General features: G+C 41.5%; 5 protein-coding genes across 5 annotated transcripts in view; 4 read left to right on the plus strand and 1 right to left on the minus strand.

The window, feature by feature from the left end:
* Positions 1-49: 49 nt before the first annotated feature.
* SARC_02875 (hypothetical protein) lies at positions 50-2,784 on the plus strand (the record flags this gene model as incomplete). The annotated part of the gene is made up of 4 exons (XM_014303348.1): positions 50-767; positions 1,245-1,407; positions 2,262-2,363; positions 2,639-2,784. The coding sequence occupies exons 1-4, from the start codon at positions 582-584 to the stop codon at positions 2,782-2,784; spliced, it is 597 nt and encodes a 198-aa protein (XP_014158823.1). The 5' UTR covers positions 50-581.
* A 5,894-nt stretch (positions 2,785-8,678) lies between these two features.
* On the plus strand, positions 8,679-10,267 carry SARC_02876 (hypothetical protein). The gene has a single exon (XM_014303349.1). The coding sequence runs from the start codon at positions 8,859-8,861 to the stop codon at positions 10,224-10,226; it is 1,368 nt and encodes a 455-aa protein (XP_014158824.1). The 5' UTR covers positions 8,679-8,858; the 3' UTR covers positions 10,227-10,267.
* Positions 10,268-11,778: 1,511 nt separating this feature from the next.
* Positions 11,779-17,414, minus strand: SARC_02877 (hypothetical protein). Its single transcript, XM_014303350.1, has 6 exons — positions 16,860-17,414; positions 16,042-16,221; positions 15,314-15,551; positions 14,351-14,583; positions 13,350-13,471; positions 11,779-12,856 (listed from the first exon to the last, which is right to left on the minus strand). The coding sequence occupies exons 1-6, from the start codon at positions 17,262-17,264 to the stop codon at positions 12,262-12,264; spliced, it is 1,773 nt and encodes a 590-aa protein (XP_014158825.1). The 5' UTR covers positions 17,265-17,414; the 3' UTR covers positions 11,779-12,261.
* Positions 17,415-18,050: 636 nt separating this feature from the next.
* Positions 18,051-25,468, plus strand: SARC_02878 (hypothetical protein). Its single transcript, XM_014303351.1, has 7 exons — positions 18,051-19,304; positions 19,998-20,197; positions 21,036-21,219; positions 21,419-21,519; positions 21,781-21,967; positions 22,485-23,354; positions 23,705-25,468. Exons 1-7 carry the CDS (start codon positions 18,297-18,299, stop codon positions 25,334-25,336), a joined length of 4,182 nt encoding a protein of 1,393 aa, XP_014158826.1. The 5' UTR covers positions 18,051-18,296; the 3' UTR covers positions 25,337-25,468.
* Positions 25,469-26,511: 1,043 nt separating this feature from the next.
* Positions 26,512-27,212, plus strand: part of SARC_02879 (hypothetical protein) — a 3,088-nt gene continuing 2,387 nt past the window's right edge. The window contains exon 1 of the mRNA XM_014303352.1: positions 26,512-26,985. Coding sequence (XP_014158827.1) covers positions 26,925-26,985 — 61 coding nt within the window. The 5' untranslated portion in view covers positions 26,512-26,924. The remainder of the gene's footprint in view (positions 26,986-27,212) is intronic.

Raw genomic sequence — 27,212 nt, forward strand, 5'->3', positions numbered from 1 at the left:
TATATATACATACATACATATATTTATTTATATATATATATATGTTGTAGGTGTGTTTGCGTTCTGTCACTTGATTGTCAGGTTTTACTTTGTTCATCCGCATTCCTAGCAGGTCATGCTCTTAGACCCGTGTATACATGTTGTGTACATACATGTCAACGAATTTGTGTTAGAGCCAACTGTACAGGCACATGGTCTTGTACGGACATTCGCTTTCCAATTCATTCATTCCCGTGTCTTTAACGAAGTGTATGAATACACCTGTATACACGCCCGTAATCAACCTTTGAGCCTAACCACTCACCCTAACAAGTTTTTCGAATGCATCTGTGTTAGTAAATCCCTCTTCTGTACTCATGCCAGTGCCTTCTCCTAATCCCTCCACTCATGCACTTTCTCCTTGCGCTTGCTACAGATGCCATATGTCCCTCGATTGCAGTTACCACTATATGGGTATATGCATATTATATATATATATATATATATGTATATATACATAATATCTGGACTTGTATCCTGCGGACGACACCAAGACAGAACGCTTGGGTGAACACAAATTCGTACTCTAATTCCCTTTCCTTATGTGTGTTGCATTTGCCACAGACGCCATATGTCACTCGATTGACAGGTACCACTATCTAGACTTGTACCCCGTTGACGATAACGAGTTAGAACGCATGGGCTATCAGAAACTCGCTCCTGAGTCCTCTGGGGAAGGCGTGCAGAGTGTTGCGGCAATCGACGACACCGTATCGGCCATTAACAGCGTAAGTAGTAGAGATTATTATCAATAGAATGTCAATGTATTTGAGGGATTTGGAGGTTCAGGTTTAGTGATCGCTTACAGAGTGTAACAAAATACATCCGATAGGACAGTTATGGCCGTTTAGAGCGTAAGTAGTGGAATGTATTTTAGGGTTTTTGAGGTTCAGGGTTTGGTATATAATGTAGTATTCGTGTAAAGCGTATGGCTGCATCCGGCTATACGACAACGGGCGTTAAGACGTCGGTGGTCAGAGTATGTGCACAAAGACAAACGGACAGGTGAAACTCAATGGTTTTGGGGCATAATCGGCCTTAAGCCAACATACGTACGACGCACCACAAGAACAACTCAATCAGATATTCAAACATAGGTCATAGACATGCCTGTAAGATGCTAGTTTCAACAACGTGTTTCTGTACATGAATTTTTACCACTTTAACCCCAAACTTGGTCACCCTCATTCCACATCCCGATATAGGATTTTGTTGTACCTGATTTGAAATGTCTGGACCACTTCAACCCCGAACAAGGAGTGGTTGGTCCACTGACTGGCCCGAAGAGTATCACAGCACTCTTAGCCAATCTACCACCGCCTATGAACTTCATAGGCCCTTATGTCGATGTAGAAGCGTTTCTCGCGGGTATGGAGACATATGTTATGTGTCTATACCATGTGCTAGTCTGTGTCTGTATATTACGAACCAGCTTTTGTGTATGTGTGTATGTATGTATAGAGCATCACAACATGTTCGTAGCCTATAGGCCACTGCCCATAAACTTCACAGGCCCATATATGATTGTAGAACCCATTATCACAGGTATGGCGACATACGATTAGTATTTATATACAATGGTTTTTTCTCTTTTGTTTCTGTAGATTGATGAAGGCGATATTTATGCGTACGTAAGTATATATATGCGCATATTTCTCTTCGCTAGTCTGATATTAGTTACATGTATCTGCCGCATAAAGTAAATACGAATAACTACACCTTGTATAGTGCGATCTGCCATTCATTATGCCGCCTGATAATACACCAGATGCTCTGTGTGTTTAATGTTTTTGTGTGAGCGTGGTTATGGGCACCTTCCTGTAGATCACACTCTCGAAGACGCCGCATACCAGCACATCAGCATATATTGTCTGGATAGGTTCTTAGGAATTCCAGAGTGTACGTGTACGGTCACATCTCTTCTAGTTGAATCACTGACATTGCTGTGCTTCGGATTGGCTGCCAGCTTAGCCATGATAGGTGGTTACTCGGTACTTAACAATCTACAGAGTTTCAACCACCAAGTAGCAAGTTTTATACTCCCATTCCGCTATCTTTCATCTGCGAGTCCGGAATCTATTGGCAACTCTATATGTCCACAAATCGGGAATATTATACCTTGAATATAGTAAACAAATCATTTATACTATAACATACTAACGCATAGGAATAATCTTGATACATACTTACATCATCGGGCATCTTTTCCTTCTGCGCAATAGGCCTGAGTCCGCCCGATGAAGCCGATGTGCCCCAGTCAGCAACAGACAAACGGGTTGAAGCTACCCAAACACCAGCTAGCAATGAAGATGCTGTCAAATCAGGTTTGTATGCTCATCTGCGCAGAATATATGCCGATAGATTGTTGTATATGCAACGCAGGTGACTTGTTGGATGAGCATATTCTAGTTTGCTATAACTTTCAACAGAAGTTAGTATATATGTATTGATCTGCCTGTGACATTTGCCTAGAACGCTGTGTGGTCTTGGTGGTCAATTGGTAGATCTGTGGCGATAATGATCAGGATGGTGTTCGACTATGTGTAAAGAACCTCTGCACATGAAACTGATATCAGAATCTGCTACTCAATGTAATCAGGTACAGGTAAAAGGAAAAAGAAAAGCCAAGGTGATAGTGATGATGAAACAACGAATACAGTACGAGCAACCAAGGGCACTATCAGGCGACCAGTGAATATATTCAATAAGCGCATGAGGAGCACTCTCGCGAAAGACAATCAATAAATGTTGCTTGTTGCTCAGCTACTCTAGCGAAAACCTATATATATGTATATATGTATATATATATATCGATAAATGTTACATGTTTCTCCGCTACTCTAACGAGAGACTATATACACACACACACACATATATATATATATATATATATACAAGTATAGATATAGTTATATACATATACATACATATACGTATATATATACTATATTTATGTGTACTATATACATATATGTCTATATATATATGTATATATATATATATATACAAATAAGTATTATATATATATATACATATGTATATATATATGTATATATATATATATATATATTAATTAACATATACATATATATATATATATATATATATATCTCCATATATATATATACATATATATATATATATATATATATACATGTATATATATACATATATATATATTTCAATATATGTTTGCTTGTTGCTCAGATACTCTCTAGCGAACGACAATCATTGGCAAAGACGATCAATATACCGAGGTACCTATACCTATTCCAGTCCACTATGGTTCTGGAGTGATAGAGAACGGACTACATCACTGCCAACATTCGAAATACATTGTTAGACTTTGGTACTTTGGTAGTCTGCTGGGGTTGGAATCGGATTGCGCCTCCAATCTATGCATATTTCGACACGCTCTGCAATCCGCCAGCACTCCGCAATCCATTGGCGTTGGTGATGGCTGCACTATACAGCGAACATCTAAGGTGACGTAGAGCGTCCGTGACATGTTCATTTACAGTATCCTTGGTTGATTATTGGATTAGGGTTACTAGTGGAATACATGTTATAACCACTATGTTTATCGTTTTAATCATATGCTCTTCGAAAATTGGCAATTTTCGATCGAAGGACCAGCAGGAGTGCATAGTCACGAAATAAAGCTTTGGCGTTTACTTGGAATCTAGCCGAGAAGAATCATTCAATTGTTTTTCGGGTTTGTAATGCTCAATATGCTGCACATAAAACATTAAAAGTTCATTTCTCGAGTGCGAAACATGACATATATAATATGCCATGAACCAATTAAAATTATGGATCGACAAATGTGACTACTGATTATTATAGATTAGACTTTGAATTGGAAAATGTGCTTTTAAAAATAAATTGGACTAGTATATAATTAAAAAAAAGCCAAAGCAGGGAGGAGAAGAACCGAGCCGTATAAATAGCATATGCTCGCGTAAAAAAAAAGTATGTACACAAATGTATATAATTTATTTTAAAATAAGAGAAGGCTATGACAGATTTTACTTTGTCTAAAGTCACGTAGTCGAGGACTCAAGGGCCAATGCCCAATGGCTCAAGGCTCATCACACACCTCGCATATTTCCCTACTCTCTAAAATAGCAATAACTAAATCCCGACCCAAAGGGCTTGGGAAAAAAAACACCCCGAGCCTCCGAGGCCCGAGAGAGACATTACATTTCTTTCTTTTGATCGATTACTTCTATTTTCATTAGAGAGCTAGTAGTAGACCTCGACAGCGTCACAGACCACAGGCCACTGAGGCCACTGAGGCCACAGCTCTGCAAACACGAGAGAGCGAGAAAACAGAAAGAGAAGGGAGAAAACTTGGAAATTGAGAATGCGGTGAATGATTTGCCAACAATTGTATTTTTTTATATAAAAATATATTTCCGAAAATGGGATAGCATAAACAATTTTAAACACATACCTTTTGTATTAATAGAACTACTCATTCTCCTCGACTCTCTATTGGCGTGTATTTAAAACATTGTACATTGTACCAACTATGTACCACTTCAAGTAACAACATTTGTATTTGTATTTTAATATTTTATTTTCGTATTTTATTAGTTATCTTTGTGTAATTGCTACGCGAGCGAGAGTACGTTTTATTATTTTGGATTTTTGTTTTGTTTTAAACAAAAAAATACAAAAATATATCGAAATATAGAGGGGGGGTTCAGGCTGACAGAGGGGGGGGGGGATAACGATGCAAAAAATATCCCCGTGTGTCGGCCCGTCGCCCGTCGCCCGTCGGGGACAAACCGAAATAGTGTGGCACATTTGTACCCTGACTAGTAACTGCCCTCCTACTCCTACAGAGAGAGAAGCTGATCATCATATATACGATTGGCTCATAGTACGACCTGACTAATATAAAAAAAAGGGTGCAGGCCTGCAGGGCAGCCCTGAAACAACCTGACCGAATCTACGAATAGAACCTCGGGAGAAAACGAACCCATCAAAACAGTTACCCTTCAAATTTCAATGCTTCGCATGACTCATACAAGAGTTTTGATATATTTATATAAAAAAAGTGTTATATTTTCATGAGGCTAGGAAAAAAGAGAGAGAGTTACATAGCAGAGGCAGAACTGCAAAGTGCAGAGTGCAGAACTGCAAAGTGCAGAGTGCAGAACTGCAAAGTGCAGAGTGCAGAACTGCAAAGTACAGAGTGCAGTTGCAGATTGAAGACAAGCACAAGTGTTCAGTTGCTCACTGTTCAGACTTCAAAGTCTGCCAAACAGAGAATGACTGTTACTTTCTGCTGGGGTAACTCCATCAGTCCATATTATGAACTCGTGGAGTTGGTACTCGGTGAACTCACTACTCAGTCACTCACAGCCGGTAGGTCTATCATTTCAAATATCTAAACCAATGCCGAATTGCCGATATGTTTTGAGCTACGAAGACTTGTGATCGATACTCTATATAAAATAATTCTTCGCGATACAATTGGTCTTGAAAATACCTCATCTTTTCTGGCAAACCAGAGAGAGCCATCACATTTCACATTTTTTTTCCTTAATTGTTTTTTCTTAAAAACAAAATTTATTAAGCACAAATAACAAATTTATATTGACACAAAACAGAAAACACGAGTGAACCAAAAAAAAATACAAAATATTGTTTTACTATAATTTCATAAGTGATAGGCAGGGACGTATATTGTTGCATTTAGGCTTTTATGTTTAAAAAAAAAAAGAAACTGTATCGAGTATTTACATATTCCAATTTCCAAATTGATATGTTCAAGAGACATGAAGTCCAAACAAACTCTAATTATGAATACGTCAGAGACTCGTGTCCGTCATAATGGTGACAAAAATAGATTATGGCGCGATCTCTTTCACTCTACATATTCCATCACTCCTCAGAGTCCCAGACCCCAGTGGACCCAGTCCTCACTCCCCAGTCCCCAGTCACTCCCCACTCCCTACTCTAGTAGTTTTCACTCCTCAGTTCTCCCCAGTTGTTTACAGCGCTTAGTGCTCACTGTTTAACTTTGCTACTAGGACTCAGGACTCAGGACTCAGGACTCAGGACTCAGGACTCAGGACTCAGGACTCAGGACTCAGGACTCAGGACTCAGGACTCAGGACTCAGGACTCAAGACTCAGGTGCCAGTCTGCTGGCTGCTAAGTGCCAGTAGTACTAGTCACTGCCAGCGGGCGGCTAGCCTGCTATGTAACAGGCCGCCAAGCTGCCATCTCTCTCACTGTGCTGCCAGGCGCCAATAGAGTGGGTGCGAAACTGCGAGTATTTACTGTTAGAGTTATGCTATACATTTACGTCACTGGTTATAAATACTATGATCTATTTACAGTCGATCGGATTGAGAGGACAGTCACAGAGTTGAAAGGGTCAGAGGGATCTGGCTCTTTACTATAGTATAGTGGGCTAGTTGCTACTGTGACTGTTGCTAGAGAGAGAGTGGGGTATGTACTACATATGTAGCCCCAGGCTGGCCGAGCCTGGGCCCTGGGACCTGGGTATGGGTGCAGTCCCTTTTTTTTAGAAACATTTTATATACATATAGGAAAAAAAAATGTGAAATAAATCTAAAAAAGAATTGTGTCACTATTAGGCTTCATTTGTCAAATTTTTCTGATTCTGCAAAAATTATGGATTTTCGAATTTTGGTCACAATCTCTGATAATTTCGTTTTCAGAATGGGAATGAAAATTCTCTAGACAGTCCAAGAAATTCTGGCTACAGGGCAGTCCAGAATTTACTCAAAAGTACTTTTTTCAAGTTGACAAACGCGTACATCCGTTGAAATTGTAGCGGTTGTGAATTCTGTTGCCTTTTATCAGTTAGCCCTATCCATTGGTTGGAATAATCAGTGATCAACCATTGGCCCGTGCAAATTGTGTTCACATTGGTGCGCGGGCTTCAAAACTGACAATGTAGATGAATCAATTGTGCGTTTATGTGTGTAGTTATACGTATATATCACTTCAAAACACACACATGTCACTGTAGTTTTAGGGTTCAAGGAAGATCAGAATGGCAAGGAAATTGTGGAAAATCGAATTTTGAGGACAATTTAAAAGGGATCACATTTTAAAATTTGTAGTTGGCAAACGGGACAGATAGAAGAAATTTTAGAATGAGCATTGTGTTGACAATTTCTTAAAATTTCAAATTCTCAACAAATTGGTAAAAGCAGCCTTAGGGCGAGTCCTCTCTAAATATTTACTCTCGTAGTAGAGAGAAAGAGTATAGGAAATTCAAACCTTGAATTCTATGAAAGTAGACCGCGAAACAAAAGTGTGTTTCGGCAATCTGAGAGAGAGAAAGCTGAAAGACCGAGAGTCTCAGTCAAGACTCAAGAGAGAGACAAAGAATGAGAGACAAAGAAAGAGAGAAAGGCCATAGCCTTCCAAATGAAACAGAAGCCAGAACCGCAGCGGCCAGTGGCCAGTAGCCGTGCGGCGTGGAGCGGCGTGGGCAAATTAAAAACCAAAATAAATAAGTCATTTAAAAAATAGTCACAGGCACTCAGACTGATCAGCCTGTGCCCTGAGGCCCTGAGCCCTGAAGCCCTGAGCCTGCCCGGCCCTAAAAGGCCTGAGGGCTGACCTTGAGCCTAATTCCTGAACCTTTTTGAGAACTCGCACAGCAGCACAGATCAGACCGTCAGAGCTCCGAAGTTCAGAACACTCATAAAAAACAGAGTATTTGTATTTATATTTATATTATACCGATTACCGAAATGCTATATGACTGGTGAGTCATGAGAGGTGACTGCATTTTATTCAACATAAATAATAAGAGTCAATTCAAACTCCACACACACGATTTTCAAATTTCAGCACACTCCTGAAACTTGAGGCAACACCCTTACTACTCTCGACTAAATAAATACTAAATATTTAGTAATAGAGAGACTAGAGACCACTATTATACTTTTTAACCTTTATAGAGAGAGAGTCTACCAGAGAGAGCGAGCTCTAAACAGTCTCTTGAAGAGAGTAGACGCGGGAGGTATGTACAGTGGTTCGTTTGTTTTAATATTAAAAAATAGTGTTTGCTCGAGACCGGTCCAAAGCACCATGACCAAAGCACAAGACTTGAGGTCCGAGGTCCAAGGAGTCGAGAGACTACACAGAGAGAGAGGGAGAGACTGAGCGAGAATGTAGGTAATACTGGAAAGTGGAAACAGTGGAAAGGTTCAGAGTCCAAAAACCCAATCCCCGATGTCGGCCAGGGACTCCAGGGAGGACACTCACGATGACAGAATTCGATTTCTCATTTATATCATTTTCTGAAATTTTTACCCGACACATGCTGAATTGCTGATTATTAGTTGATTTATATTTGATAATTTGATATACAGAGCAGATATTATTTTTTTGAGAATAGATATATTGAAGATATGTTTCAGATTTATGTATTTACTTCAAAAAAATATATATATATAAAAAGATCACTAAAAATCTGTCATCTTTCCTGTTTGTATTTGTAGAAATAAATATACTAAAAATCGTCCGAGCCAAGTGAAGAGACCTAAAAAAAGCACAGACGGAGAATCGGAGATTGTAAAATCTAAAAATCAATATATGCCGCCAGCCCGCCACGTCGATGGTCATATGGTCAGTCTGTATAGAAGCGGTACATCAAATAGCGTACACGTACACGTACACGTATGTGTAATATATACAAAAATAGTCCATTCGTACGTTTGTAAATATACAACAAGCAATACAAATATACATCAAGTATCTAGTCTCGGATTTCATGCGCAAATCTAATCAATACCCATCAAATTTAAGAAATATAATGTCATGTCAAAGACGGTAACACCTATTTACGAGTCTTCCTTGGTGAAGAATCGATCTGTCAACTGTGGTAATTTGTTACATACTGAATCGATACTAAATACAGACAGTGCTCGTGCAAATTCCAATACGAGTATGTCTCCAACACACGCCATGAATTTCTCCAAAGAAGCCCGACAAGGCACAGGTCTTGTGACCAATTACGCGTTTGCATCGGAAATCAATAGCAAACTGCAACAAACGCCAACATTATCAACATTAAGTAGTACAAATAACGTGCGGTCTTCTTTTCACCCGCGTAAGTTGAAGGGCACATCTCACCCCCATGCCGGTCGCGCCGCAACCTCAAGCTTACGCAAAAAAAGTATCACAGAATACCGAAAGAATTCTGCAGAGTTTATGTTCAGGACCATCAACAGCAACAATGCCCGGTCACCTGAATTGTTGACAAGCATACCAAACACAGAGCCGTGTGGTTCACTCAGTAAAAAATCAGGGAGAGCGTGGAGGAAAAGGAATAGTATAGCGGACAAGGGCGCCACACCTGTATGTCACGGTGTGCGCCGAAAAAGTCTTACTAGCGTCAAGTCCAGTACTTCATCTGATTCTGGGTCTGAATCTTTATTGAGCTTGCCAAATTCATCACTAAGTTCGTCTTCTCAAAAGTCTGTATGTGAGGAAATTTGCGAAGAAGATCCCGATTGCGATATCAAAGAGAACGACGTTGAGGGAGAGGAGCTAGATACTGTCTCGCACACCCTTCCCATCGGTGCCTACAACTCCAAACGAACATACTCGAACCTAGGAGGTATTGGAAAATCCACAGTTGACCGAAGAGAGGATGTGTTGCGCGCTACGCAACCAGCCTGGAAGTGTCAACAACTCCGAGTCGATATTGACAAACCAATGGGCATGATGAATGCCAGTCCCAAGCCGCAAAGAGTGTCAAAGATGAGCACCTTGTCGACAATCACTTCACTTTCACATCTATTTCTCCGTAGGGGCAGTATTGCATCGGCCACCTCTATAAGCTCCATTCAGAACAAAAACGATGTATCTGATTTGGACTTCAATGACGTTATCGATTCTAATATCGGTGATATTGGCAGTGAGGGCCGTCCCTTCATACCCATGGGCTCTTTATCTTCGATATTCAAGAAACGAGACGAGGGTGAGAGAACTCAAGATGCATTGCAGGACGACATGGAACAACACTATACTAACATCGCTACCGCTATCTGCAGAACGGCTTCAAATAACAGTTCAAGGAGTAGTCTGGCAAATCTTAGCCCTCCGACATTGCCGGCGTCCCGTCGGCACAGTCTGATACGAAAGTTGCTGCATAAATTACATCTTGAGAAGAAAATCACATAATACCATGCTTAAATTCACTTAATAAAATAATAATCTCGACCTATACGCCTTCCTTGTTTGTCAATGTCTTTCCCTGTTTATATTTTAGTTGGATCATTAGGATAATAGAATGAAAATCCTGACTACGCCTTCAAATTTGCTACGTGAAATCCAGTTGCTCCATCACAACCCACCCCAACGTAGACGCACTCTTCGCTAGGCACTTCAACAAACAGGCTATTCTTAGTTCTTTGAACCTACTGAAATTTTCCTGTACGTGCACAATCCAAAATACTGCTGAGTACCTTGTAAATAGGAGTTGATCGCTGTTATTTGTTACTTCACAGACAGTGTGATATAGTATTAAATAAAATTTTGTTAGTCGATATGCGACATGCAGTATGAATTGTTTATTCGTTCATGCCTCTTATAAAATTCGGTAACTGTATGCATACGCTGCGAAGGAGAACACGAAAGAAACTGTGAGCTTTATTGAGCACGCTTTGTCTCGTCTCCAGTATAGAATATAGCTGTGATTCTAGACCCTCCGAGTGGAATTTGTTTCTTGCGCTACTGTGCCCTCTCACATTTAACTGTGCCCTCTCGCAGTAAATGTTCGAATCCCTTCTCGAGAATTCTAGTTTCCGAGACTCAATTCTTATAATAAACACAACAATAAACACAATTGTGTAGATCTCCAGCCAATCATCCACCTAGGCAACCAGACTGAAGTAGTACCTGTCCAGCACTGTAAACGTCTTTTTTAGTACTCGCACTAGTGAGAATGTAATTATGCTATTCACGATCTAGAGAAATATAGACCTATAAATTAAGGATTGTTTGTTATCGTACATGACTATCAATCTATTATGTGTAGTTTTATTGAGTAGAAAAAATGTTTTGTAGTTTTGAATCCTCTACAACGCAACGCACAAAAATGATCAAAAGGATTTGGGAACGGCAACATCGATGGTATGATATTGCAGTTGTATCCTATAGTCTACGTCAGGGCGAGTACGTAACTCACCACTTCGAGTGGACTCACAACGTATGCACAAGTTGAGAAGGTATATCGCAAATACTCCTCATAGATTGTACGTGTTCGTGAGCTTCGCAGGCAGCTACTTTTGCCTCGTATGAACAAAAGTATGTCGGTGTGATGCTTGGTACAACTAACAGGGCTAACCCCAGGTGGATATCCGCTACTGTTCCTATAGAAATATTTGAGCAATTTAAATATGTTATTAAATACCAGTTGTTAAAATTTAAAAAAGGAATTGGTGATCTGATGATAAAAATATCAGATTGAATGTTTCGTTTACAGATGAGTTGATGAAAAAGTCAGACACTCTAGATCATCCATCATCCCCATCTCTCTAAAGAAAGAGAGGGAGGGAGAGAGTATTCAATTTTACCATTATATTATATGTTATATCTCTTCAGTCTTCCCTAGCAACCCTGTAGACTCGTCGCATGTGTTTTTTTTAGAAGGCTATGCTCGTCGTCCCTATTAAAAATTTAAATAGTATTCAAGAGTTACAATGAATTCTTTATTTTCACTAGATAGAACCGTGTAGATCTCATCCGTCATCGTCCCTAAATAGTATTCGGTGATTTATACCAATAAGCTATATATCTTCACTAGCAACCTGTAAACTCATTGTCTAGTTAAAATCGGTGGTTACCAATAAATTATCTATCTTCGATAGAACTGAAACCCTATATTCAGGCCAGGAAAGTCATCGTTCTCAATTCAGTAGTTTCCAATAAGATATTCTTTTCCGCTAGCTACAACTCTTACTAGCTTTTTAAAACCATAAGTGATACCCTGTGGGCTGTAGACAAAAGACGAAAAAGGGATCCACAAACCTCTCGATCTATGAATAGAATACTAAATTTATTCAATGCCAATACTCGAGCCCAATCCGAACAATCCAAGCGTCCATCGGAGATCGGAGTGAGCGATTAAATGGCACAGAGTGACCAGTTACCGTTGCACGTCCGTGTTTCCATTGTATTGACTTTGGCTCTGCTGTGTACCACCAGACCCTTGGTCCTAACTCTGACCCTGGCCTTGGTCTTGTTGGTCTTGTTGGCCATGTGCAGTAGTCTGGCTATACATGCCCAGTTGGGTCGCATAGTCTTGCTGAGGGTAGGCGTTATTCGAAGCGTGGTTGTTGTTGGTGTGGTTATTGTAGCCGTTACCGTATCCGCCCAGTGAATTGTAGTTGCTTGTATTGTACTGGTTGTTGCCGGGATGGCCCTGGTAGTTCTGCTGTGCATTATCACCCTGGTAGATGCCGTACTGCCCCTGCGCGACGTTGCCATGGTAACCACCATTATACGGGTTCTGATTGGTGCTGTAGTTATTATTCTGATAGCCGTCGTTCCATCCCTGTGATTGCTGCGGTTGGTACTGGTTATACGCGTTATTGTAATACCCGCCCTGATTACCACCGTGACCGCCATACGCCTGACCCCCCCCATGTCTGTTATTATCGTTGTGTCGGTCATTGTTGTTGTAATTGTTATTTTGTCGCCCCCCACGACCCCTGTTCCCACCTCGGCCTCGGTCTGTGCCAGAAGTCTGCTGTCGTAATCTGGACTCCCCATCGATCACCTCAGGATCTTGGGCTATACCTTGACGCTCACTGTTAGTATCAACCGGAAATAAATATTTAGTACCAGTGCTACATAGGCGCACGATCGTACTACAACAAGGCTTTTAAAGTATCACGAAAAGAATTGCTTGCACAACTGATGGAAACACATCGCCTTGAAGACCAACATATTCAGAGGAAGTGTATTCGTCTCTATAACATGAAGTGTACGGTTGTAGGGGACATTATGATTGGTTGTAGCCTTATTTATCAGCATCATCATAATAATAAGTGTGTGAGAAACCCGATGTGCGTTTTCGCTTCGACAGATCAGTACACCCGCTGAAGGTATGACGTGACGCTACTAATATGGACAACACACCCTTATATAGTATCAAACTTCGCATAGCATCAACAGGCAATTATCTACTACATAGACATGCCAAGTGCAATCTACGATGCAACCACCATGACACCAAGCACACAAACAGCTGCGACACAACCCCAGCACAACAAGTCATACAAAGACAAGCAGTATACGTACGCATGCTTAGCCCGGTTCTTCCTCTTTCTTTCTTGCTTGGCGAGAGCCTCTTCTTCGTCATCTGAGTACTCCATTTCGTTCTCTGGGGGTTCCTCATCGTGTTGCCACGAAGCGTCCGTGCCCTGTGCATTGGTGAGAAGTACGCTATACTGGATCAGGAAGTGTATATGCACACAGATAGTCTGATCTACAGATACCATATATATATACAAAAATATATTTATATATCAAAATACATACATATATATATATATATAAATATATATATATATCTATATTTATATATATGTATATCTATATGAATATATATACATTTAAATATATATATATAAATATAAATATATATATATACATAAACATATATATATATAAATATACATACATACATACATACATATATATATATATATATATATATATATGTACACCAATGCCTTGTGTGTTGGTACAAATAGAAGTGGCCTTGATACTCTAAACTCAATATTCGCCAGATTCCTACGAATAATTCGGTCATTGATACGCGCCCAGATGCGCAAATAAATTCGCTGCACACTATGTCAGGTGGTGCGTGTCGGGGTAAGAGTGGCAACCGGAACATAGGTGAACAAGCCAGACTCGATGGGATACCACAGACACCCCCACACTGCGCAAAGCTGGAATGATATTGCTGCTCAAAACAAAGTTCACCGAATTTGAATGGGTCAAATAATGAATTCTATTCTAGGAGAAGCAGTAGCAGCACACAACAAGTGCGAGGCGTACATGCATACATACGTATATACATACACACGTATATACATACATTCGTATATACATACATACAAATGTACATCCATCCATCCATACATAAATATATCCATCCACACATGCATGCATACATACATACATAAGAGGGAAACATTTTCATACCTACACAGATACATATATTTATATTTAAATATATGTATAAATATAAATATAAATATATATATATATACATACATATATATATATATACGTACCTTGAATTTGCGCAGTTGGGCAGCAAGCACGAACTTTGCCAAATCCGGGATGTTCGGCACAAACGCGATGCTCTTTCCGATCAGAACCTCTGGCTTGTCACTAAACGCACTATTGGAGGGCAGTCTCACTGAGTAGAAGGGTTGCTCGACCTGTCCAAAGACATCCCACACTCGCCCTAAAGGTGTTTGTTTGTCCACAAACAGGATGGTATCCACATCCAAAGCGATGGTTTCTGTTACCAGTATGAGATTGACGTTAATACGAGTTAATCGTGTATCAATAATCGTATAAATGCACCTACAAACAACATGGTGTCGTTACCGGATACGAATGTTACTGAAGTTTGTAGTAACCCGAGATATGGGTTAGGTACTTGTTTTTCCTCAATGGTAATGGTGGCCACAGCGAGTGCGAAGGTTCAGGTGCTACGATGCAGAAACTTAAGGTTTAGGATTTTAGGGTATCAACTTATACATTATCGCATAGCCTTCTAATGTAATTAGTTTAGGAGGCTATGATTATGTGTGGAATCGGAGCATATGTAGCTACCGCGTACAGGAGGTATCCAACTACATTTGATTCACTTTTAATCAAGTCGTCCACTCTGTAAGTCTTAGTATGAATTGCATTGACGAGTGGTCACAACCTTAACACATGTGCACAACTTGACTAAACGCATCAGGACCACAAGGTACTAGACATATATAATAGAAGCACACACAGCAAGAACCGGATGGGAGCGTTTGTAACTGCGACTATCACAGCATCACCGTTATATATAATGTACAGATACATGAACATTATTAGCTATATACAGATACAAAACCAACACAAATGGCTGTATACAGATAGATACTCAGCTACTATGCACAGTTGCATACAATCACACAAGTACCTTCATTAGAATATCACAACCACCATCAGAATACCCAACACCCACACCGCAAACACACACAACATACCACTCTTAGCTGTGACGATCACCAATCCATCCACATAGGACGTCACAGTACCAATGTATGCCAAATCTGCGTGCGCAGGCAAGTCCACCTCCAGCGCATCTTCGGGTGGCAAATCGTCGAGAAGCAGTTCGTTTGCGGTCTTGAGCGTAACCTCTTCGATCTGTGCGTCTACGTCGTTCATGGCTTTGTTTATGAGAGACCGGATGTCGGCTTCGAGTATTTCGTCCTCGGATTCGGACTGCCGTGCCGATTTGCGGACCGAAATGGGATTGGGAAATTGGAATATTGATCCAAAATATCGTTATATTACATGTAGTACACGACTTCAAGACATGATATACATTTATATCTCTTGTCATGCCTACCAAAATTCGTATTGCAGCGTACAAGTACGTGCCCTAGTACATCCCTACTACACGAAATACGAATATATGGATCTCCACCGCCGGGCCGCAGACACGTTGTTTGCGATGGTTTGACAAACAATTGCTCAATGATGTAGCCTCCGCAAATATGATTACGATAACAGACCCGTGGCATGACATTATTGGCACACAGGTGCACAAGAATTGGTGTGGCAAAGCAGTATCACTACTACGAAATCATATATTAACTATACATTAAAACATGCAACAGACGTTTATATAAATAGCCTACACGAGTTGGCATGTGTATACGTATCCAGAAAACAACAGGCAAGTTTGCATACATACGCGTACCACGCATACCTCTTCCGCACTAGATTCTTCATCACTCGATGATTCCTCGTCACTGGAGGATGCAGGTGCTGTCATGTCCTCCACCTTTGTAGGGTCAACACCCAACACTAATTCGATCTTTGGCTTTTCTTCCAACGTCGTATTTACGTCGCTAGGGGCGCCTGCCGGTACAGTAGATGGATCCGATGCCTGTCAGAGAAATGATATGGAGATATTGAGCAAAGAGATGGAGTGCAGCTAGAAAGATTTAGATACACACTTCACCAGGGGAATACACATACGTAAACAAGTAGACATAAAATTAAGTATAATCAGATAATTACTTTAAGGAGATGTCATTAAGTGACTACTTCATAGAATATATATATAGATATATATATATATATATGTGTGTATGTGTGTGTGTATTGTTAAACAGCTATCTATAGATAAAAATATATGCGTATATATATATATATATATATATATGGATGGAATATTAATACATACATAAATTTTTATGTAAATTTGTATATATATGAATATATACAGATATACAGATACACATACGAATATATATATATTATACATGCACACAAAGGCACGCAAACACACACACACAAACAAATATATATATATATATATATTATTTTAATTTTTTAATTTTTAAATTAAATATTTTATATGTATATATATTTATATGTATATGTATATATATATATATATATAATCTCACAATATACAGGATTACACGACCATGTGCATATATACAAAAGAAGATAACAGGTTTTAAATATGCCATCCGATATATATCACTAGCTTAGTAGTCCATAGTTCAGGACAAGTACCTTCGTTCGGATAATCTCTTCTCCATCAATGATACCTACATCCACTCCCACCAGGAATTCAGGCACAGCTCCATCTGCTGCATACCTGGGTGCATTGTTGTCCATCTCTATAACGGCCTCTGAGATCACCTCCTTTTCACTTTTCAACATATCACTATCGTTGGCCTCGCTGGCAATAACAACCTGTGCCTTAACCTCATTCTCTTGTTTCGTCAAATCTTCTTCTAACGTAATGTCTTCTTTCACGACATCCATTGCTTCAACGTCCTGTGCATGTTCTTGTTCTTGCTCCCTACTAGTCGCGTCACTAGAGTGTACAGCTATCGTATCTGCATGCTTCTCGCCAGCAGGTGTGCAGGTAGATGTATCTGTCATTACGGCAGTGTTGTCTGGCTTCGAATCCATAATATTCAGTTAAAGCTGTTCGATGATCCACAATCGGTACTATTAACTATTTACTACTATGATCTATTACTATTAGTTAATCAATGGCTGGGTGTATATTGTATAGTATATTAAATATTAAATATTTTAATAATACGTAATTAAGTTTACACTTTCTCTCTCTCCACTACCAGTAGAGGATCATTTAAAATATGGGGGGTTTTTTTAAACGCATTTTTGGTTAAAAAGTACGTGCACGTGCGAGATATGGTAATCTGTTGTACGTAGCATGTGTATTTATTTAAAAAAAAATACCTCTCTCATCAAAAGAATGGGGTGAATTGGAGATTCCCAGTCATTGTATTCTTAGGGATACCCTTCGATGAAATCCATTTTATCGAATAGGAGGGCGTTTGAATAATTCTACACCAATGGAATGTTGAGAAAAATACTCTCCCTTGGCTGCGGCTCCGGCTCACCGGAGGCTGTTTAAAAGTTATAGCGCGTATTGTCCATGAAAAAGAAAAAGACAAACCTACTATAAACATTTAAAATCTTTTTCATTAATAGGGTCTGTGAATTGCGCCTCAAAACACAAATATTGCACCTTATTTTACAATATAGGACCTACTCGATATCGATTTTTATACGTTATCTCTAAAGCGTTTACAAAGTTCGAGTGTGTGAGCGGCGTCATTCAAATCGTTGTACCAATGAAAAATTTAACCAATCGTCCACAAATATCCTAGAAAATCAACTATGAAAAAGCTCTACTCACTCTCTCTCTCTCTCTAGAGAGAGCTTGTTATTTATTTTAGGATCATTGGCCTAGCGCTTTGGCTTTTGGTGATTTGGTCTCACTGTCTAATAATAAATACAGCAAGTGAGCAAGTGAGAAAGTGTGTGTACAAAATTAGGGTCATAGTAATAAGTATAACAAAGGAACTGTACAAGAAAAGCTTCCAGTCTCATATTCCACACCAAACCAATAACAATAGAATGCAAGTACAATTGAAACACATAAAGTAGTTTGCAATATTATTAGTAAACAGCATGTATAGGACGAATTTTGTTGGTTCTGCCGATACTCATTGGGATGAAGCAGAGTCCACTGACGACGACGATACCAATACACTCAGTCACGCCAACTCGATCCGTGCGCTACATACACACCGGAATGCACATACAGGCACAGCTGGTAGTGATGCCACACAACATGATCAAGGGATAGAGCCAGCTCAAGTTGTAGATGCTGATGCACGTGGAGACGATCAATCTATGAGAAGTCGACGTCACTGGATTCATTCGCTTGTACCCAGGATACGTACTCGAGGGGGAAATGGGAAGGCAAATGTACAGGTAGCCAAATACAATATGAAAACCGCTCATACAAGCGGCCTTAATTTAGCTTCAACCTTGGCACCGGGTGCACAGAACGGGACTGACGGACTAGATACCAACAATAATATTAATGATAACAGTAAGAATGAATCCGAAGTTAACAAACCGCCTCCAGGGAAGATTCTCTGCGATCTCCCTGAAACATGGCCGCATCCCGTACTAGGTGCACGTCTGTTTAACCGCTTGTTCGCAGACAATCGCTTCTGGGCGTATGTTTCTGATTCACGCGTAACTCGAGCATTGCGGTTTGGTGCAGTAAGTATACCTGCATATTATGTATCTGTGTTTCCAACGGAACTCGGCGATACTGCTATTTTGGTGGGTATATTCTATATGATTTGCACCTTCATGGCACCGCATGGAATAGGTTCCATCACCGCCTTAACATTCTTTCTCTTGGGGTTGATACTCGCGTATGCAGTTACATCGGCTCTACTAGCATGCGTGCTCGCAGGAAGTAACGCACTTCTGCTAGTAGTATACTTCCTCATCTGTATGATATTCGGATTGTCGGCTCTGGGGCCGCTGGGGAAAATAGGAAGGCTGCTACCAGTGCTGATGATTATTGTGATGGCGTCGCTGTTCTGGTCGCTCTACCCAAGTGCGGCGGATGGATTGAGTGCTGTGGTACCAGAGGATACGGTTAAGAGTATTATTGAGGTAAGTTATGTGCACAAACATGCGTAACCCGGTACCTATACTACTATTCAGTGTCTATATGTTATTAGGCATATTATCTACCTCTGTACACAGGATAAGGGGGGGGGGGTGGTGATCGTTCCGAACCCTAGAACCCTAGATCTTTAATATATATATATATATATATATCATATAATTTTCTGTATTTTTTAGGGTTCGGCGAATATGTAAATATGCAGTAGTATATTCAGAATATGTATGTAGTATATACAGGACAAGCATGTAGTATAGGTCCGCGTGGGATTGTGTGGGTTCGTGCCGGTTGGTGTTTGTTAATACTTAGAAGAATGAATATGTGTATGTAGTCATTAAATATATGTGTACATTGGGTAGGCTGACGCAAGTATTGTAGTCGGCTTTAATGTACTTGTCTGTATTGCCCACCTTTGGACGTACTATGCCCATTAAACGTCAGTCAATTTCTTATTTTGGGAGTATATCGGAGTATATATTGTCATTTGAGTAGTAAACGTCGGTGTTAGTGTTCAATCAGGATATGCCTGCAATCTACACGATGTCTGATTAATCCGGATTGGGACACCTAAGGAACTGTCTGTCACTGTACATCCTTTGTTCAATACATACATATCCCATAGCTTCAGTACGAGGTTCGGCCCAATCAATCTGACATGGTGCCTTGTCATACCAATACAGGAGGAGCAACAACAAATCACAGCAGCTGAGCAGGCTGGGATAGTCTTAGACTTGGACCCTATTGTTAGAGAATTCGCCGATACTTTAGTCGAAATGATGTCGGCCAACGCAACGTCATCTGTCATATTTAACATCCCCGAATCCCTAGACAGCCCCCTCACGGGCATTGACATGAACGTAACAGTAGTCCCTGGTGCAAGGTAGGTCTATGTGGTTATTCTTATATATACATATATATTATACGCGCATATATATATATATATATATGTAAGGTCTCTGGTATCAGAGAGGTGTATGAGGGGTGTACAGACGTGTATTCGCACGTATACATGCATATATAGTTGTACATATGTGTGTTTGGATATGATGTATTTGTGTGTGTATTGACCACACCCAGGTCGCGACTGGACTTCGTGGGTACATAGTTGTGGTCCATAATAACCAGTGTTTATGTGAGGAATGGATAATGACCAGTGTTTATGTGAGGTATGAATAATGACCAGTGTTTATGTGAGGTATGGGTCTATATAAGGACAAAGATTCACATATTGATGCACAAGTGCATGCATGGGTCACTTTTGTGTAGAAGCGTGTAACCCTTTTTATTATCTGCCCCCTTGCCATGTCTCGTATTAGTCTAAACATATGTACGTCTCTGATAGATTATTGATAAGCACCTGTGTGTTAGTCTCGTCAGTGCTCATCGTTGACCTATACCTGCAGTAGGGCGTTAGGGCATCCAGTGGCATATGTCAAGCGGCCGTAGAGTCGGAGTTGACATTCGTGCACGCAGACACATCTCTACGCATACTACATCTATTGGTGTTCGGCATCTCTACGTATACTATATCGATTGGTGTTAGGCGTATACGCGTATGTCTCGTCTGTAAGATGGGTACCGCACACACAGGACGGCCATTCACAAATCACGTGCGTTATACACTTCACAGTCCAACGTACCTACAAATATCCAAAAGCGTAACCACCCGATGAGTTATAACTCACACTCATTCTTATACCGAATCGCTTGCTTTGTAGTGTGTACTTCTACATACCGCCGGGCTCCTGGGTGATTAGCAATGTTCTGTGGGGTGACACTAACTCGGGGCTGACAAATATCCGAACGGCCGTGGAACATATGTGTGTGGCCCTGGCGTTCTTTGTGGCGTGTTTCCTGTTACCGCCGTACAAGGGAATGAAGAGAGAGGCTCGGCATATCATGGTAAGAGTGCTTTACGTAGGGTATGACATGACATAGTGTTCTTTTGGGTTTGAATGACATAGTTGGGCATATACTACGGATTCACGCATCAAGTTACCTGCAAGGCTTGGTATACAGATGCACTTTTACTTAGATCTGAAAGTGTGTAAGACACGACTATTCTAATGCAATCTTTCGTATATCTGGAATCTTATCACAGGGACGTGTGCTTGCCACATTCACGACTGCGTATTCAGGTTTCTCGCGCTCTGTCAACCGATCCGAGCACGATGAAGACTTGAACGACAAGTATATGATAGGGTGTGTTAGTTTTTTCATATCTGTCTTCTCTTGATTGTTTTTAGGTTATATAGTGGTGTTTGTGTGTGCGCGCTATATATATATATAGAGTAGATGTATATATGTATATGTATATACACTTGTGTATACATACATACCTCTATATTCATTTGTACTGTGTTGTATGTACATGTATATATATATATATATATCACTACAACTATCACTATCACTGTATGTTCCGTAGTTCTAATGCCCCATACCTTCTGCTTCCACGTACAGTCTGGCACAGACCATCTTCAACGCACTGGCTGGCGCCAAAGCCCTTCTCGGGGGTGGTGCGGCGCTTGATCCGAATATTTTCACACCATCGCCTTTATCGCGTATAGACAAGCAGCTGGCGGCAGTTCTCGAGAAGATTAGTGCCATGTCTACTGAGCTCTACATGCATGCGGTGTATGAGACCGAGGTATGCTTGATGTAAAGTATTGAGTGAATAGCACTATCATAATATATAGATATATTTATATTAACTTTGCAACGGACAGGACACTATTACAGCCATGGCCTACGACCCCTTCGTGCAGTTGGTGTAGTTATATATAGCTGTTGTACGGAATATTGTACTGTTCTGTGCATTAACATATAAGCAAAGAGAAAGCGACCAACCTGTCGAGCGAGCAGTCTGTATGTAAGTCAGGACTACGTGTGCCATATATATAACTGATATTATTGTACTTTCCTCCATGATATATATAACTAGTATCATTGTACTTTCCTCTTTAATCTGTTTGGACCATCGAGATTGTTCTCATCCTGAAGTGTTTGTGTCGTGCTGTCACTGTTTGGAACCCGCGGTACGCATAGGTAGCATTTATTGCTTAAACTTGTATTTGTATAAATGTACTGTTCTGTATAGTGCTATACTTGCCCTATTTCATACGTGGGTTTAATAATCGAAATGGCAATTCTTCTCTTCATATCAGGATGACGAGGCCAGCGAGGAGGTACTCAGCGCGCTTGCAGATCTGAAACACGCGTGTGGCGATCTGATCGAGAAGTGTGGCATTGCAATCTGTCAGATACCCCATCCCGGAATGAAAGCGCAATCAGAGTCGCTTGCCGAAGACCTAGTGACACTGGAAAAAAACCTACAAGAGGCGTACAGCCTGTACGATAAGGTGTATCTGACTGACTTGTATGCCCAGCTACAGTCTGCAGACAAACGCAATGGAGACAGGCTTAGCCCTGACCTGAATATCAAGGACAGGGCCGGTGGGGATGATGGCGATGGCACAGTCGAGCGTCTGCTAGTCAATAGTGTGGCTAACCAATGCCAAGTGCGCGCCTGCTTCAGAGACAACCCCACGCGGCTCTCCGAGGCTGTGCGTGATCTGCTACACGCCCAGTACGACTACGCGGTCAAGAATCTGGTGCTGCCTGGGATTCTGTGGTTGTTTGGGGGTGTGATCGTTTCCATAGCCAACCCCTTACTGCACCTGGTTAGGGCAATTAAGGCCATTCCGACCGCCAAATGGCGGGGTGAGGCCGCGTGGTATCACGAGCGTAACGTGCACATGGTGCTGCGGTACAGTGTGGGTCTGCTGATACTGTTTATCATCCCGCTCTATAGTGTCACATTTCGCACCTGGGTTTGGCCTGAGAAACAAGACACAGACTCATACCTACAGTACTTGGCGGTGCCCATAGCCAATCGAATGGAGATGTGGAGTGTGCTGAGCTTCATAATATGTTTGTTCCCCACCTTGGAAGCCACAACACATAAGGCCTTGGCGCGGATGTTCGGTATCCTCATTGGCTGCCTGTTGTCTTGGTTCATTCTCTGGTCCTCGCAGGTATGCAAACCATATTGTGGACTTCATTCTCTGCCAATATATATATATATATGTATCGTATTTTTTCTGTATGTGTCCATGACGATTTTTGTCGATTTAAACTGGTTGTGTGTACGTCCAGTCTTGTTTTCTGTTGTACATCATAGCGTTTTGTTGAACTATTGAAAGGAAATGAGGGCTTGGCGGAAGTGGCGTGGTTGGCGGTGACACACGTCATGCCCAGTTTTTACACACATACACACCCGCATATATATATGTGTGTGTGTGTGTGCGTCTATATGTAAATACATACTCTTAAATAATAGCATAGATACACACATACTCAAAACAAATATTCGTTCTCTTTCCAGGACGAGGGGTGGGCCATAATAATATGGTTGGCGGTGACGCACACGGTGACCGTGTTCTTCGCTGCCACTGAGGGGTCAGAGTCGGTCGTCTGGGTTAGTCCTGCGTGGGGCTATGCCGCGGTGTCCACCCAGATCTGCATCACTATCGTGTGCCTGGAATACTGGCACACCCGTTCCATCTACACCATCGAGTACTTCATCCTGTCCCGTTTCGCGGGCAACTACTTCGGATCAATGATGGCCATTCTCATGGCCATGTGGTTCCTGCCACAGAGCGCCGGGTTCAACGCGCGCGTGGCGTGTCTACAGACGTACGACCACCTTATGAAGAGTCTGAGGGCGGCTGTGGATAGCGTCGGCAGTACAGTGGAGCGTAAAGCCTCGGTCATGTTGGCTGTATACAGTGGGCCAGAGCTGGGTGGTCCGGATGATGCGACCACCCCAGCGGCGAGTGGAGATGCAGGTAATGATGTCAGTGGCACACCCGATGGATGTGCTACGCGTAAGGACAATACGTATGTGGTTTCGCCTCAGACCAGTACGAGTACAACCAATCCGACACAGCCGGCGAGAGACAAGGAAGGGTTCGCTCAGGCCGTGGCTGAGTTGGGCAAGGCGGGTGCCACACTGGCGGAGGCTCAGGAGTTGCTGGCCGATGCGGGTGTCTTGCCTAATGGCCCTATAGTGGTTACGGATAGGCGGCTAAACCATCTGAGAGTGTACTTTGCTACGCTGTACCGCATCGCCCAGGTGATGGAGAATGCCGCAGATATTGCGGGTGAGGAACGGACCAAGAGCGTGCTGATGAAGCAATTGCGGGACAAAAGCGGGACGTGGAAGGCTTCGGATGACAGCAGCTCTGGTCCGGACAACGACAGCCAGAACAACTTGAGCAAGAAAGATGGGGTGTTGGCAGCTATGATGAAGAAGACGAAGGCCAAGACATCCAACACGTCCGAGTTTAAACACAACAAACCCGAACCCCGGAAGAAGGCCCCGCGCCGGGAGGTGTGTGTGCTACGCATAGATCCGGAGCTCAAGGAGGAGGCGTATCATGCACTGGAGGTGCTGCAGATGAGACTCAGAGGTGTGCTGTGGGCTCACTCCGACTACGATGCGGCTGACTTGCCGTTCTGGTCTGGGTTGACGCTGAGCGATGAGGTGAAGCGTGGTGACGATGAAGCGCTGAATCTGTTGATAAGCGCGAGAAAGCTGGGTGCGTCTGTGACGGATGCCGGGGGAGAGGGTACTGGGGCACTGAAGGTTGTAGATACACACACAGGCAAACGCGCCAGGAGTGTCAGTGTGCGGAGCGATCACCTCCGGTCACGAAAGGACATCGTGAACGACAGCTTGTGTCTCAAAGTGGATGTGGAACACCGTGCCTTCATGAACATGTCGCTGCAGGAGCTTATTGACAGTGTGCACAGTACAGAGTCTTCTGATTTGGTGTACTTTGCGCTGAGCCTGGCCCGGTTCGAGGACTATTCGGGGTTGATCCTGCAGGCGTATAGTCGTCTACAGCCGGAGAGTGAAATGCCGTACTTGCAAGACTTGTTTACAATACGGAATGCTAGGTCCAGACGCTTTATTAAAGCTCTCAAAACTAGTGAAGGGGCTATGAAGTGCTGAGGAAGGGTGTATGAGGTGATAGGGTACCTCGGAATAAGAGTAGATTAGTATATATATATAAGAAAGTACAGTGTAATACTCGCACAAAATAAAACATAGGTGAATGATATGCAACTCCTCCTGTTCGTGCAATCTCGATGTGGAAAGGTAAATAAGAATAATTGGTAGTGTAGATATGAACATTCGACGGCGTAATGCTCACAGAATGAAAGATAAATACGAATGACTAGTAGGTGTAGATATGAACATACGACGGTGTAATGCTCACACCGAAGCACATATGATTTTCCCGTGAGGAACAAATGCATCTGCTCGTGCGCTTCTAATGTGATAGGATAGCTAAGAATGACTAGAAGATTTAAATATGAACAAACGACGGTTTTAAATATGAATATGCTGTATTGTGTTTATACTTTATTTATGCATATCTAATGGATGCTTGCAACAGGTATACCAAATGCTGATGCCTGGCTTGTGTTATGCCTATCGCTTACGCCTGCCTTGTCCATATACCTGACTTTTATGTCTGGTGGTGGGAAGTTTATCAATATATTGCTGATATTTAGTTGTTTACATGTTTCGTATATTTTTTAAAAATGCGTATGATGTAGCCTCTTTGTTCATTCTGCCGCAGGTTACAATAGCCTCCTGGCTCCTCTTACGCCTGCCTTGTCCACATGCCTGACTTTTATGTCTGGTGGTGGATTGCATAACAAGTCCCTCTGTGTGATATTCACATATTTCGTATACTTTTAAATACGTATGACGTGGTCTCTTTGTTCATTTTGCCTCCTGGCTCCTGCTCTCCTGGTCTTATCACTGATCAGGTGGCTGTGGAATAATTGACTTCTGCGCGCGGAGAAACAGCGTCGCGTAGTCAGGAGACCTCATTACGTTTCCCGTTAGGACAACCATTTATATTAGGAAAACCCAATCTGCTAAATACGTTCACCAAACGTTTACGAGCTTGGTCCGGTATAATTCATATGGAACAAATATTTGGGTGCGTAGATGCAAATTATTCAGACTATTGGGTCATAAAATCCAATTATTAGTCAATATAAGTTATGCCCTTTCTTCCTCACCCGTCACTATAACGTTTATGTCTCAAGACTTTTTATATTTACGTTAAATATGTACCGCTTAACTACATAAATAGGAGATATGTAGGCACAGTATAATTTAAATGAGGTTTGCACGTAAACATCTCCCACCTATTGCTACACACTTGCCTTATAACTATATATGAGCATATATAGGTATACAGTGTGAATGAGAGTAGCCCATACTTACGATATGGATATATATACACACACAATACGGAGGTACCGATAATCGAGCTGACCAAACGCTCTCCTCTGTTTGGTTTGCCAAGTCTGATAACTTCAATGATGTGGATGACCCTCACATACGCATAATAGTTCCTTTATATATTATTCAACCATTCCATAACATCAAGTCGGCGCACCCGGATCTACCCAGTCAAAAGCATTGTGGGCATACGAACAAAGGGTCTAACAATACGAAGTAAACATATCATTTGTCTAAGATTACATAACCTGACGTACTCAGTCAGAAGCTGATCAACATGGACGTGGATGATTGTGTTGTTATCTCGTCGGACGACGAAATCAAAGATTCCCGAGAAGGTACGTTACAAGGATCATTAGATAATCGGAAATCTATGTTATAAATAAAGTCACAATCGGTATGCTGCTTGATTTAAACTTGAGTTACGTTCGTGACACTGTTGTGAATATTATTCGAACTTTCGCATATTGCTTCATACATCGGATTGTTCCGGTTGTATTTGAACTATATAGCGGCATTTTTCGAGTGGATAGCTATATTAATTGCGTATAGGTAAGTATATATA

The sequence above is a fragment of the Sphaeroforma arctica genome, assembly GCF_001186125.1.
Source record: "Sphaeroforma arctica JP610 unplaced genomic scaffold supercont1.135, whole genome shotgun sequence".
Classification (NCBI taxonomy): domain Eukaryota; class Ichthyosporea; order Ichthyophonida; genus Sphaeroforma; species Sphaeroforma arctica.